This window comes from Sinocyclocheilus rhinocerous, unplaced genomic scaffold (assembly GCF_001515625.1).
Source record: "Sinocyclocheilus rhinocerous isolate Xijiao unplaced genomic scaffold, SAMN03320098_v1.1 scaffold480, whole genome shotgun sequence".
In the NCBI taxonomy this organism is placed as follows: domain Eukaryota; kingdom Metazoa; phylum Chordata; class Actinopteri; order Cypriniformes; family Cyprinidae; genus Sinocyclocheilus; species Sinocyclocheilus rhinocerous.
In genome coordinates, this window is record NW_015655401.1 from 2,101,918 (window position 1) to 2,117,382 (window position 15,465).

At 38.9% G+C, this 15,465-nt stretch overlaps 1 protein-coding gene across 1 annotated transcript in view; it reads right to left on the minus strand.

The window, feature by feature from the left end:
- Window positions 1–5,368: 5,368 nt before the first annotated feature.
- Window positions 5,369–15,465, minus strand: part of LOC107718168 (phospholipid phosphatase-related protein type 4-like) — a 15,808-nt gene continuing 5,711 nt past the window's right edge. The window contains exons 3-8 of the mRNA XM_016525147.1: window positions 12,218–12,347; window positions 11,750–11,945; window positions 10,253–10,310; window positions 9,946–10,119; window positions 7,137–7,975; window positions 5,369–5,390 (exon numbers count right to left, since the gene is read on the minus strand). Coding sequence (XP_016380633.1) covers window positions 5,369–5,390; window positions 7,137–7,975; window positions 9,946–10,119; window positions 10,253–10,310; window positions 11,750–11,945; window positions 12,218–12,347 — 1,419 coding nt within the window. The remainder of the gene's footprint in view (window positions 5,391–7,136; window positions 7,976–9,945; window positions 10,120–10,252; window positions 10,311–11,749; window positions 11,946–12,217; window positions 12,348–15,465) is intronic.

A 15,465-nucleotide genomic window follows, 5' to 3' on the forward strand; every position in this document is an offset into this window, starting at 1 on the left:
GTGACTTGTCTCATAAAATGCAGAGTTTTCAGCATAAATGACAAAAATAGATCATTCCAAAACTGAGAGGATTCTGTACCTCCATTAAAAGTCCAGGTAACCAAAACTATATGAATTGCGTGGTTTATTGAGCTTTATATGATTTAACTTAGGCTTTAATTTAAATACATACATAGTGTATCACATATGGTAAACACGGAAGAACAAACTACGTCGGCTCTTGTGCATCACACACACATTTGAGATTCTCTGTTTACCATAATGTTGTTTACCAAATTTGATGTGCTCTAGTGTGCATTGGTAATTATTTGGATGTAAATAAATGCCTAAATGAAATCTGTTTATCATATAAAGCTATTGAATCTCTTCACATGATTTGGATTAAACTGCTCGATTCATATGGATTCATTTTACATTCATTAATTCACTTGTATGCTTTGGATACCTGGACTTTAATTGAAGCGACAGAAACCTGTCAGGTTTTATTAAAAATATTTTAATTTGTGTGTTCGAAGATTACCTGAAGTCTTATGGGTTTGGAACAACATGAGGATGAGTAAATGATGAAGAATTTCCATTTTAGTCTTTTGGTCCTACTATTCCTATAGGATTGCATTCTGCTGATAAATTAGCGCTGTGGTCATTAAATATTTGCTTGCTTATGTCTAAAGCTCACTTGAATTTGTTTCTAGCTCATTAGATGTGACATAATGGTGCCTTGTTAACTGCTAACAAGTCACATTCTGTGTTATAAGACATCAAAAGAACAAATATTTTTTTCATGCCGCTATTGTTACCTCTGAATAAAGTTTAAAAGGAATGCAACACACAATATAGTCCAGGAAATACAAAGTATAATTAGAGGCCTGCTGTGTGGAGCCTTTTTTTATTGACAGTAATGTCTGTCCCTCTCTGATGGAGGAACCACCTTGACATCTTCTTGACAGGTCATGCCTGACAGCCATAAAATGAACTTGACATTATCTCTCCCCCTCGCAATTGATATGCAGATGCATTATCTTTGGCAGATGACCCCTCCATCTGTCTCCCTCAGTGTACTGTATTCAGCCTGTCCTGGAATAAAAACATTGCTTAGACCATCCATGCAAAGCAAGTTTGCACATTCTCGCATGTATAATCACTAAAGTTACGTCTATGAAGTACTTGTTGAAAGCAGAGACTTTACAATGGGAGTTAACGGGCGATTTGTGCATATGCGAATGGGAGAAACTAATACAAAATGTGGCCACTGTAGTCTCGCCTTACAGACAAAAGAGTCACCTGCTTTTTTACTTATACAGGCCCTTCAAATATGCGTGGAAGTGGAAAACAGCTTGTGAGTCGATTGTATGTCGGACTTCATAGTATTCATGAAACAGTAGGCAAAAAGTATCTGGATGACTTACTACTTCCGACGAGATTATTAAGTGTGAATGACAGTGAAGTGACACAACTGATGCCGTAAGTCACATGACAGTGACAACATGGCGGATGTGTCCGAATTTCACTCATACTTTACACATTCACACTTTATATAACATACTTTCTTTTAACAGTCGAAAACCAAATGTAGTATCTATACAGTATCCAATTTCGAACGCATCAAGCTTATTGTTGTTTTTGAATTTTCAGCAGTCATTACTCCAGGCTTTAGTGTCACATGATCCTCCAGAAATCATTCTAATATGCTGATTTTGTGCTCAAGAAACACTTCTTATTATTGATACATGATATGTGATGCATGATTTTTAGGATTCTTTTATGAATAGAAAGTTCAAAAGAACAGCATTTACTTTATCTTTGGCAGATGACCCCTCCATCTGTCTCCCTCAGTGTACTGTATTCAGCCTGTCCTGGAATAAAAACATTGCTTAGACCATCCATGCAAAGCAAGTTTGCACATTCTCGCATGTATAATCACTAAAGTTACGTCTATGAAGTACTTGTTGAAAGCAGAGACTTTACAATGGGAGTTAACGGGCGATTTGTGCATATGCGAATGGGAGAAACTAATACAAAATGTGGCCACTGTAGTCTCGCCTTACAGATAAAAGAGCCAATCACCTGCTTTTTTACTTATACAGGCCCTTCAAATATGCGTGGAAGTGGAAAACAGCTTGTGAGTCGATTGTATGTCGGAATTCATAGTATTCATGAAACAGTAGGCAAAAAGTATCTGGATGACTTACTACTTCCGACGAGATTATTAAGTGTGAATGACAGTGAAGTGACACAACTGATGCCGTAAGTCACATGACAGTGACAACATGGCGGATGTGTCCGAATTTCACTCATACTTTACACATTCACACTTTATATAACATACTTTCTTTTAACAGTCGAAAACCAAATGTAGTATCTATACAGTATCCAATTTCGAACGCATCAAGCTTATTGTTGTTTTTGAATTTTCAGCAGTCATTACTCCAGGCTTTAGTGTCACATGATCCTCCAGAAATCATTCTAATATGCTGATTTTGTGCTCAAGAAACACTTCTTATTATTGATACATGATATGTGATGCATGATTTTTAGGATTCTTTTATGAATAGAAAGTTCAAAAGAACAGCATTTACTTTTATACAGCATTTATAAAAATTTTTTTTTTTGGAACAATGTAAAAGTATTTACTGTCACTTTGATCAATTTAATGTGTGGCACACGGTTCAGCCAATCATAATCAATGACCGGAATACCTTTTATAACAGCTTTTAAACAATCAGTTAAAATAAATAAATAAATAAAATAAATCAATACTTACATAGCCTACCACGGGCAATTTTTCAAATAAATGGCTCCGTTTTAGAAATTTTGTAAAACAGTCATAACGTTAATAATGGCAAAAATAAATTAAAATAAAGGAGCACACTAATATTGTACTTATTGTCTTATTATAGGCAGTCTGCTGTTACTGGTCAATGGGATAAACCTATATTCCATGCTGATTTGATCAAGTAGGACATCTAGGAGACAGATGGTTTAGATGTATATACGTGCAGTATTTTCTTTCTGCCAAATGACATGCTGATACCACATAACACAGAATAAACACAATGTGCTTTACATTGTCAGTTTTCAGGTTTGAAATGAGTTTCATGGAACAAATGAAAGAAACATTAAAAAAAACAAAAAAACAATTTTTCAAACATACACTATGTACTTTCCAATGTTGGAATGATATGGGACTCAAACATTGCTCACCTTCATTTTAACAGATGCTGTGTTGTTTGCATTAGCCAGGTGACATAAAATTTTTTTCATGTTGCAGTATTTTTAGTGAGGAATGGCTCTTCGCTTACGGGCAATTATATGATGTGCATCAGCCCAATGAAAGTAATGGATCAGGCGTCTATGTGCAGCATTGTTAATCATTTGTTCTTTAATCTGCCTCTGTTTCCTTGTTGTCTTGGTCTCTGATATAAACTGTTCAAGCTCTACTCCCCTCTCAACACAATGCATCTGGTCTTCAGGGGATGCTGTGTAAAATGAAGGGGAGTAAGAATCTCTCCCTCAATTTAGGTCAGCTTTCTGACCTACTTAGGACCCACTGATTGGATTCAGCAATGCTAACCAGACCCACTTTCCTGGCTTTCGACACTTCCTAGAGGAATGTGTTTAATCCAAAATGCCACATGTACAGTACGCAGAGTCAAACACTGAGCTTGGCAGAGCATATAAATAAAGATGACGTGATTGTGAAGTAAAAGGAGACCTTTGATTCCAGCTATAAACAAAATGTGAGGTCATTTGTTAGAGCTGGTCATTGCGTTTACTTAAGATGTGCCCTAAGGACCGACAAGGCTTGGATACTTGCAAAAAGACATGGATACTACAGCTCACTGGTTTTTAGCACAGACAGACTGATGCAATCTTTATGGAAGCCCATTTGCGCCACAGAATAAACAACTCAAAAAGGTAAATGCAACTTTTATCTCACAATTCTGACTTTTTTCCTAGGAATTCTGAGTTTATATCTATCAATTCTGAAAAAAAAATCAGAAGTGAGAGATATAAACTCACTCAAATAAGTGAGAGAAGAAAAGTCACAATTACTTTTTATATACTGCATGGAAACAAAAAGAGATTTGTGAGATGTAAATTAAGACTTCTGAGAAAAACGGTCATAATTGCAAGAAATAAACGGAGAATTCTGAGTAAAAAAGGTCAGAATTGTGAGATATCAACACAGAATTAGGAAAAAGTCAGAATTCTGAGTTTATATCTTGTAATTTTTCACAGAATTGCAAGAAAAAAGTCTGAATATATAAAATCGCAACACTGTCATGAAACTCTAGATGGCACAGGCCGATAGATTCTAACGCAATCTGATATAATAACATCATTATTCACATGGCACAGCTGATTGGTTTCTATTTGCAGCAGCAGCCAATGAGCTTGCTGCTCAACATTCAAATACTTGGCTAGTGCTTGCTGTAGCAGTTGCAGCGCGCTTCAGAAACCCTCCACCTTCCCCAACTCCACCTGTATAGATCTTCTATGGGGTAATTTCATGTAGTTATATATGGGGGTTATTTCATATATGATACATGTGCAGCAGCAGTATTTCTTAAATGCTCACAGCAGCATGTCTGTGAAAGTATTGGCAGTAGCAAGTCTTGCTACTTCCTCTGCCAAGAATTCTGAGTTTATATCTTGTAATTTTTCACAGAATTGCAAGAAAAAAGTCTGAATATATAAAATCGCAACACTGTCATGAAACTCTAGATGGCACAGGCCGATAGGTTCTAACGCAATCTGATATAATAACATCATTATTCACATGGCACAGCTGATTGGTTTCTATTCGCAGCAGCAGCCAATGAGCTTGCTGCTCAACATTCAAATACTTGGCTAGTGCTTGCTGTAGCAGTTGCAGCGCGCTTCAGAAACCCTCCACCTTCCCCAACTCCACCTGTATAGATCTTCTATGGGGTAATTTCATGTAGTTATATATGGGGGTTATTTCATATATGATACATGTGCAGCAGCAGTATTTCTTAAATGCTCACAGCAGCATGTCTGTGAAAGTATTGGCAGTAGCAAGTCTTGCTACTTCCTCTGCCACAGCAGCAGCGTAGCAGATCTGTTCCGACCAAACACATTAACATTGTCATGTACATTACCATGCTAAACTCTCAGAGTTGTCATGACAGAATTACACTGAGCTATAATATACCAAAACAACAGACTAGCACTAAAAAAAACTTTCTTTTCAGGACTGATAAAAAAATCATCTGTGTCCTTTATAGAAATTGAGAAGAAAATCAGATTTAAACAAGATCGAGAAAGTGCTTACCAGTTTTGTTTGCAATATGCATCAGATGGTTATAGTGAACAGACTGTGGGTGGTCTGTGGGCATAGGTATTGTCACGTATAGAAGGACTTTTTGCTATAAATAGGAAAAGAAACAGATCACTTCACAAAAAGCCATATAAAAAAAGTGATTAAATATGTTTTGATCTTTTATGACACCATACAGGAGAGTGTGGAAATAAAAAAATGCTTATTTTGGTTGTGATACCAAACATTTATTTTAATATATATTAAGACATATCATCCTAAGTGAAAATACATCGCTAAACAAAACCCCACAAGGCGAAATTTCCAAATATCTGTCAACAGGTTCAACCAAAAAAGCCATTTCTCTGATGTACCATATCTGGTTTAGAGCACTAATAAAGCAAGTGTCTCTATGACACTCAAATAATAACCCACTGATCTCTTTCACATTTCAACAGTTTGCTAGTTTACAAATACTCTGTAAATAAATATTTACAGGGGTAAAAAGATTGAATGATTATTCGGTTGATTCCGCAGAATGAAATAGAGTATAAATCAAGGGACCAGCCATCACTATTAAAGGCATCATTTACAAAAGAAAAGAAAAGCAAAACAAATCATTTAGTTACAGTACATAAAGTTTTAAGTCACCATGCATATGTAACGACAGGTTAAAGCCATAATGTGGGGTAAAATTATACTGTACAAGCATATATAAAACTTCAAAATGTGTTGGTTCGGATTCACTCTTAACAGACACATCAATATATATATATATATATCAATGAAGTCTAAGTTCAATAAAAAAAAAAAATCAAAAATAACCAACATCATATAAATGACACTGTACATGAATTAACTACATGTATCTGTCACCTTGCTCAACATACATTCTTATTTGGCAATATTTATGTATATATTACAATATGGTCCTAACAAGGATGTAAACAATGAGCTAGAAATACAAATACACAGTTTAGAACTGTTTAGAAATACACACGCCACACAGGATGAATCCTAACATTGTCTATTATGTGTATTTTATTAAAACTTCTTAGTTTATGCAGCACTTGTCATTATGCAGTGACTGTGCCCGTTTTTCAGTGCCATTTGATGGCAAAGGCAGTGGTTATTTAAAGCAAAGTCAGTGAACATCTGTCAATTCTGCACCGTAATCATTACAGCAGCAACATTTTTGTATAGTTACTGCAAGAAGGAGCTAAGTTATCACTAGCTAATAGGCATATAATACCTTTTGAGGCACTCTATGAATATGATTATTAGTATTTTTTAGATGTTTACAAAAATAAGCAATGAATTCCCACTAGTACCTTGGGGGGCCTCCTATTGCTCTCATATTGTGTATGCTTCTCTGCAATGTGCAGTGAAGTATGAGTCATTTGTTTATGCCCACACTCTTAAAAATGACGAGGACGATGCACCTCAGTAGCTATATAACCCCATTCTGCCAGGCAAAATGGGGAGACAACTAAAAAAATGATGCAAAATACATCACTGTAAACATACAGCAATGGGCCATAAAACACAATTATACCTGTGCTCAAAGCACACTACAAAATATGGGGGCTTACAAATCAATATATGTGAGTGAAATAGTGCTCATTGGCCTATGGAACCAAATAAAAGTTCTATATTACACAAAGGCAATATGACATTAATGTCTGAAGAATGTATTGTTCTCTGCATTACAATGCCAAAGGCTGAGTCTCTATAAATGCATTGTCTCTATGCCAGCAAAGAGCGCTTTCAGCTGTTTGAATGAAAATAGCTCATTCATGGTCACCAAAACACACAGTGCATATGGTTAAACAAGCCCCCTAAACAAAACATTGACCGTGCAGTCCCTCCCCCTCCCCCACCATCATTCACCTCCCCACCATCCTCCTGAGGCGAGGAGCTCACGTTCTCTTGGGTCTCCTCAGGGATGTGCACCAGTTGGGACGATCCTGGTCTTGACTGGATTGATACCCTAGCGCCACCAGTTAGGCCACCAGAGCTATTATGATTGGCTAATGGCACAGCACTAGCGGCTAGCTTCATGTACTGTCCAGGAGGTCCACCGCGGAGCTCACCATCTAAGCCCATGGCTGAGGGTTCAGAGCTGCAGCGGAGCTCCATGTTTCGCTGGGGAGACAGTTGTCCAGCCTCAGCCTCCATCACCTGAAGAGACAGCTTGCGGTTCTCATTCTTTGTCTTCCATTGTGACAGCAGCTGCTTGGAACGTGTGGAGTCCATGGAGGCATGGATAGCAGCATGGCGACGAGGCACTGGTTCTTCAATTCCAGTTGAGTGCACCCGGGGCAAGGTGTTACTGAATGTCACAAAACTCTCCTGGCAGAGGGGACTGGGAGGCGTAATGCACTCTACCTCTGTGCTTGCCCTTTTCAAACGGGACATGTTCTCTCTGTGGGATGGGCCACGTAGGAGGATACTCTCGGAGCGAGCTGAGGTGGGACGCTCGCGCATGCTTAGGCTCTTAGGTGGAAGTAAGCGTGGTGGATCTGTGTTCAGGTTTGGTAAAGGTCTCAGAGGCTCCCGCATGGCAGGTGGAGGCACCACTGGCTGGGGCTGTGGTGGAGGTTGCGGTGGCTGTGGTTGTCGGAGAGGAGGATGTACATGTGTCTTCAGAGATGTGTCTTCACTAGGTTTAAAGTTTCCGACTGCATACAGACCCTGAAGGAGTGCAAAAATGAAGAATATATACAGCAACATCAATCAATAGATGCCATATAGATCTTAGTCAAGATAGTGATAGAGATAGAAGAGAAACACCCCCACAACATAATGCTGGCACCACCATGCTTCACAGTAGGTATGGTGTGTTTTGAGTGGTGTGTTGTGTTTGCTTTTCACCAAACATAGCGCTTGGAGATTAGTCCAAAAATGTAAAAAAAATTGGTATCATCAGACTATAGCACAATTTGCCTGATGCCATCAGAGTCTTCCAGGTGTTTTTTTTGCGTAGCGCAAATGAGAAATTTTTTTAAGGAAAGACTTCTTTCTTTTAGCACAATGTTTGGTGAAAAGCAAACACAACACATCACCCAAAACACACCATACCTACTGTGACGCATAGTGGGGGCAGCATTAGGTTGTGGGGGTGTTTGTCTTCAGCAGGGACTGGGCAATAGGTCAGTACTGAAGGGAAAATGGATGCTGCCAAGTACATCCAAATTCTTGAGGAAAACCTGCATCCTTCTGCTAGACAGCTGAAGATGGGCAGGTCAATCACCTTCCAACACGACAATGATCCTAAACATACCGGGAAAAGAACAACGCAATGGCTTAAGGATAGGAAGATGAATGTCCTTGAGTGGCCAAGTCAGAACCCTGACTTACATCCCACAGAAAATCTGTGGATGGACTTGAAGAGAGCAGTCCATTGCCGCTCACCACATAATTTGACTGAACTTGAGGAAGAATGGGCAAATATTCTCCAGCTAGGTGTGCAAAGCTAGTACAGACATATCCAAAAAGATTACTGGCTGTAATTAAAGCAATACTCTATGAAGTATTAAATCAGGGGACTGATGACTTTTCCAAACCTGTTATTCTAGTTTTTTTTAGTAAATAAAGCTGAAAAAGCTTTTTTTAGGAATGGGTTTTGATTTCAGGCTGTACAACAAATAAAGTAACTCTTTCAAAGAGGTATGATGATTTTCTATAGGCACTGCATGTCTCAGTCATTAGGTTTGTGCTCCTTTCTGACTGTCAAAGACTAGAATCTTCTCCAGTCGATGGAAACAGTCTTTAAGCGTGTTGAGTCCTGTCTTAGAATGTTTCAGCTAGTTGTTAACTGTGTCCCCAGCTTTAGCTGGCTAGCCAGCAAGTCTCTCAGCCTGACCATCTGTAAAGTATCCAAACCCCCCTAGAACTAGTTAACAGTCCAGTCTGACCAGATTTTTTTCAGCAGTGTTGTCCTAAGGCCCTATGTCATTTTTCACAACCTATGTTCATATTCACATTTTTTCAAGTTTTTTTGTCACCAGTAATTGCTTTGCCAAAATATATTTTCAACATTAACATTAGCTGAATGATCGACAGCCTTGCTTTCATTCTCCAAAAATAATACATATGGTGCCTACATTGACTAAAGTCCATCATGAGCCTACATTAACTTTTGAGAAGTTTTATTGTCTATGATCTATACACCCAATGTGTGATTCCACAGCCAGAGTATCAAACAGCATTACATAGTAATTCGCTTGACCTGATTAGCATACACTATGCTAAGCAAACAATAAAATCGGGACCTGATGTACTGATTTACCTCATCTGCGTTTATTCCTCCTAAAGAATTTTTGGCATTGTTGCTGGTGTTAGAAATCACAGGGTGTACGTAGCCCTCATAGCAGATTGAGCAGGGAAGAAGGAGAGTGAGTGAGAGAAAAAGAAAGAAATTGTGGGAGGAATGTGAGGGGGGTGTGTGGGTGGAGAGCAGAAAAGAAGCCACAAGGGATTTGCATGTGTGAGCTATTTTTATCTCCATTAAAACAGCATTGTCTTATAGCCCCTCTCTAATTCTCTGTGATTCTTCTCCAGAGTCAGGTTTCATAGAGTAATATGGATTGGTCATGGTAAAATGAAAAATGAATTATCATCCACGCAGTGCCTTAGAAAGCTTCTGTCACAACAGGACTCACCAGGTAGATGGCTAAGCCCCCTCCAATGAGAAAGCCAGAGTAGACATCCACAGCATGGTTCTTGAACTGAATGATGCGAGTCAGGCCACAGATAATGCCACAAATGATAAAGGAAAACACCAGGAGTGGCTTCAGGAGCTTGGATGAGTCAGTCAGAGTGGCATTAAAGTACATCTGTGGAAGGAGACCAGCCTTTTGACTGAAGTTTAATGAAAATGCTTAAGAGTGGAAAGGACAGTTGGATTATTTGGCATGCAGTTACATATCGCTTGAGTCAACTGTGCCATGAGTCAAGTGGATTACTTACGGAGATGTACACAGCCGCAAAAGCTGCCAGAGTGGCGTGCTGAGATGGGAAGGACTTCCTGTAATGAGAGGCAGACAGCCTGGTCAGATCATTAGATCTTTTTCACACTGAACACATTTGAAGTAGTGTACCATGCTAAAGGACAGATGGGAACAGAAAGCCACAGATAATCATGTCCATAGTGCCCTAACTCATATAGTGCACCAAACAGCATCAGAGCTTTTTATTTCCAAGAATGTTCTCATAAAACCAACAGATATGTCTGAATATGCTAGAGTGCGCTAGATATTCTGGAGACACATTTCAGTGTACGTAACAGAAGTGTAAGTCTTCGGTGACACACACCCTCTTTACTTCTAATTTTTACGTAATACAAAATGTCTGCACAACATATAATCACGGCTATTGAGAGTGCATGAAACGAGTGGAAGATTGAAAAGCAGAGCTGCACAAATGGATGTGTGTGGGTGTGCTGGAATGGGCAGCCGGGTTGCGAGAAAGGCATCAAGACTCTGTGTGGGTTTTACAGGAACGCCATGTGCCAGAGGACAGCGCCACATTCATTCTGGTGCCTTCACATTTATCTACACTGTTTCCAGCAGAGATTAAATACAAATCTATTGATCCAACCAGACTTTTACTGTAAGTAGAGTTGCTGTGCAGCAGGTCCATTTAAATTTTGTCAGCCATAATATTTCAAATCAACTTTGTTTGGGTATATTATTAATCACCCACACTCTATCATCTGACTTTTGAGTTTCAAAGTGAGCTTTTAGTGAAGTCAGTCTTGAATCATTGCATGGCATAGGCATTTTAATTGCAGATGCTTGATGAGAAATCTTGAAATGGTACAAAAATCTTGCCAATTTGAACAAGTGGGAATGAACTAAAAAAAAAAAGCCTTTTCAATCAGATTATCACAGATGGAGGCTAATCTCAGTCCATTGAGAATTTTCTTTTTAAATGTTGAAGACCAGATTAAGTCAAAATTGACTCTATTTACTTTCTTAGTACATGTTCACCGTCTTATTGTGATTGACTCATTGCATGTTATTTAAAAAAAAAAAGTTTATTTTCATAATCTTCAATCAAAATATTTAGTAAAAGTAATTTGCTCTGCATCTTAAACAACTTTCCTTTTCTGCTGACATTACTTTGACCACACATGCTATTGGACAATGTTAACCAATAGCCAAACAGCTATTTACACACTAATTGGCAAACACACATTGAGTATGGCTCCATTCTGTTATAAAATGCCCATTCAAACAATTCCCAATGGATAAAATTATATCCTGCCCTAAATTTTTTTCTGGTTTAATATCCTGTTTCACTTAAAAATGCATCACAATATGAAAGTAAAATGGGTTGCCAGCAACATTTCACGTTGACTTCAAAATAGTATGTAATACTTCGTCCAAATTTAGACCTTTCTTTGGGCATGATTATGCATTAGGCTTGATGAAGTACAATATGACACAGATAACGCTCTCTGACCTGCCAGCATTGATTGCTGCTGGATCAGGCCCAGAGCAGATGTCATCCACAATGAAAGAGTTCTCATCACACGAATTGTTGAGGCTGGTGTAGTTGGGCTTGCACACAGTGAGGAAGTAGGGGGCATGGTATCCTGTGGCCAGCTGGATAATATCTGTGATGAGTGCTGTGATGCACAGGCCAAACACATGGACTCCTGAAAATGAGACAAAAGCACACAAGAAAATACACACACAAAGCTTTTTCCTCAGTCATATAAAGCAAATACTACATTTCATAAGCAGCAAGAAGACTTCATAAGCTTGCGATAAAATAGATGGAGCTTTCATTATTAATATCAAACTCAATCTAGTACAAGACTATAAAATAGACAGAATGAGTCAAGATCAAAAAAGTATTCCAAATAACATTTATATAAGCTATATGGCTTTTTATAGAGTCTCAAAGATCAGAAAAATATACACCCACCCACAAACCTCACAGCTCTTCGGATGTAAGAGTTGAAATTGCAGCCAGCGGCGTTTATGTTAGCCTCTGTTTTGATGGCAATGTTTCTTCTGGCCAAGCTGCAGTACAGGATCCCTTCCCCAATCATAATCTGTGGGAAGATGGTCATCTGTGTTTACCCAAACATACTGCTGTCAGCACCCCCCTTATACCGCTACCTGTCCACTTTTTAGTGGCTTCCAGATGTCATTTCTAATACAATCACTGACACATCAACTCCATTACTGTAATTAAAGTAAGAACTCCAATCCATCCATCCATTCATTCATAGCCATATGAGAGGGATTTCATCCAAAACTAAAAAAAAAGTGATGAGGGAAGGAGGTGTCTTGAAAGTCATCCAGGCCTCCAATATCGCAATGACTAAACTGTTAATTCCATGTAAATGAAAAGCAGAAACCCATAGATTTATATGTAAATGCTTCTGAAGGGGGCATCTGCTGTGGAGGACGAGATAGAGAGTGAGAGAAATGAACAAGTGATCAAACCCCCCCTGAGATCACACTTGCCGCACACCTACAGTCAAGTGCAGCACTCGAGTGCAGCAGGCACTACCATAACAGCTGGAGCTATCAGCAGGATACGCCTGCTAGCAAAGGCTCAGCCATAATACCCATACAGTACTGAGGGTGATTTAACATCGAGAGATTTAACATCGAGTTTGCTGAGTGATAAAACGTGATGCAGAAGTCAAAATTATGACTCAAATGTTTGAGCTGAGGTGGCCATTTGTACCCATGCTTCACTGCAGACTTTATTTACATTGGTTGACAAATGCATAATGCACAGGATAAGCAATAGTGATAGAACTCAAATGAGCATAGCCGCCTTGCAAAATTAATTAGGGCAGTTTGGTGTAGCACCTAATGTGATGAAAACACCCAAGCGACGTGCTGGAGAGTTGATGAAACAAATATGTCATTAAACATTAAACGAATCTGCTCTCTGATGAATATAGGTGGAGCGAGGCAATTTTAAGATGATGTTGATGAGACCAAAATTGGAATAACAAACTTTGAAACCATTGTGAATATTATAAGCAACTGGGGCAATGACAGAAAGCTTTTCAACCTTATCTTTATTTTTCAAATCTATATAATCTATATTTTTCAAAACCATACCAAGTATATTACTAAGAGCTGGATATGTTTTAAACTGAAAGATATTTTTTCCCTTTTCTTTTTTGGACAATCTTAATAGTCATTGACCCAGCTATGACCCAGTGACCTATTTCTTCAAAACCTACACTACCGCTCAAAAGTTTGAAATCTGATTTTTAAAAAATGTTTTTGAAAGTCTCTCATGCTCACCAAGGCTGCATTTATTTAACCAAAACTACAGTAAAAAAAGTAATATTGTGAAATATTATTACAACTATAATAATTGATTTCTATTTGAATACTTTTTAAAATATAATTTATTCCTGTGATGGCAAAGCTGAATTTTCAGCAGCCACTCGGGGGCCTTGCCGGCTTTAATCACTCAAGCCTGATCGATCATACCCGCGAGTTTGCCATTTCTGCCTCCGAGTAACTGGGAGGAGAGAAACACCAGAGCGGGGGAGGCGGGGCTTAGCGATGCACACACAAATGCGAAGCTGCCCGCATTTCGCTTTGATCTGCCTGGGAGGATTAAGCTGCTCGTATAACGAGGTGCACCGATCCTCATGTGTAACACACACTGGCATGATGTGTCTAGAATTTGCTCTTTTAGGGCTTACCTGCTAGAAATAAGTTCTTTTAGAATCGCCGGATGGGGAAACAGACCGGAACTGCTGTGTCGCTGTAGCAGCGGAGAAGCAGGTCAGCTGTGCTGAGAGGTCCCGATTCCAGCTGCGAAGGCGTGTCAACGGCGAGCAGGCTTTCAGGATCAGTGATGAGCGTGGATTCGTCACTGAAGGAGAACTAATCTGAGAATCCTGTGGCGAGGCCCGCTTATATTGTCAGATGCCCCGCCCATTCTGGCGGGCTTTGGCGGGCTTCGTCGCCATAGGCTCCCGCAGCTCCCCTGCCTAGCGATTGGTTCGTTTTTTAATACACTGCACGAACCACTGGCCATGCAGTTTCGAAAAAATGCTTTTTCCCATATGCGTCTTAAGCAAGACGCAGTACGAGTGAAATATCGAAAGGGAACCATGATACATTTGTTTTCAGGATTCTTTGATGAATAGAAAATTTAAAACAGCAATTGATCTGACATATCAATTGATCTGATTGACAACTGATCTGATACATTTTGTAAGATTATAAATGTCTGTATCTTACTGACCCCAAACTTTTGAAGAGTAGTTAAAATATGACTCTCAAAAGATGCAACTTCCAACCTTTGAAACTCTGAAGAAATGTGACAACCAGGTCTTGGAGATATTTCCACCGAGCTGCATTGACACTTGTAAACCTCAACATGTATACAGATGGTAAAATGCAATTTAGGGCAATCTATTAGACTCATGAGTTCATCACCTAGGGTCTTGATAATACACTCACAACATTCCTGGAGAGGCTTAGCACCTTGTCGCCCAGCTGATGTTTGAAATGCATGCTGGGTGGGCGCCAGTCAAAACTTTACTGATTTTTTTGGGGAGAAGACAACATGCAAGACAGCCAAAGAGCAAGAAATAAAAATGGAGAGAGAGAACACAAATAGAAATGCCAACAACAATTTAGGTGAGGTGAAAGCATAGAAACCTACACTTAAAGTGAATTGTGTAATTTTTAGGCTAGTTTGACAAAAATTTGCTCTTTGACAAATTGCTTTTGTTCCATTTTATGTCACATTGAATAAAATAATCTGCAAAATGCATAAATCTAAATTTATTACTGTTTTATTTATTACTTATAGATGCATTAGCACATCTGTTTATTAGCTTTGAAGCCATAAAAAAAAAAGATGACTCATCCTGTACTACACAAATGCTTGTCCAATAAGATGCTCTCTAGAATGAGAATGTCCCCCTGTAATCTCTAATACTGACTAGCAAGCAGCCAATCATGGTTCATGGCTGAGACAAAGCTAAAGCCATCAAGCGATTTCATATCGTTTATGCGAATCGGAACAGCAAAGTCCACTCAAAAATTGAGCCGACAGGAAACATCGATGTAGTACAGTATTGTTTCTGTCTGCAATAGCCTTACTGTGTTGTAACATGGTGTGGCTATATGGGCAACTCTGGTAAGGCTGCCCTCTCATTCATTGATCTGCTAACCGCT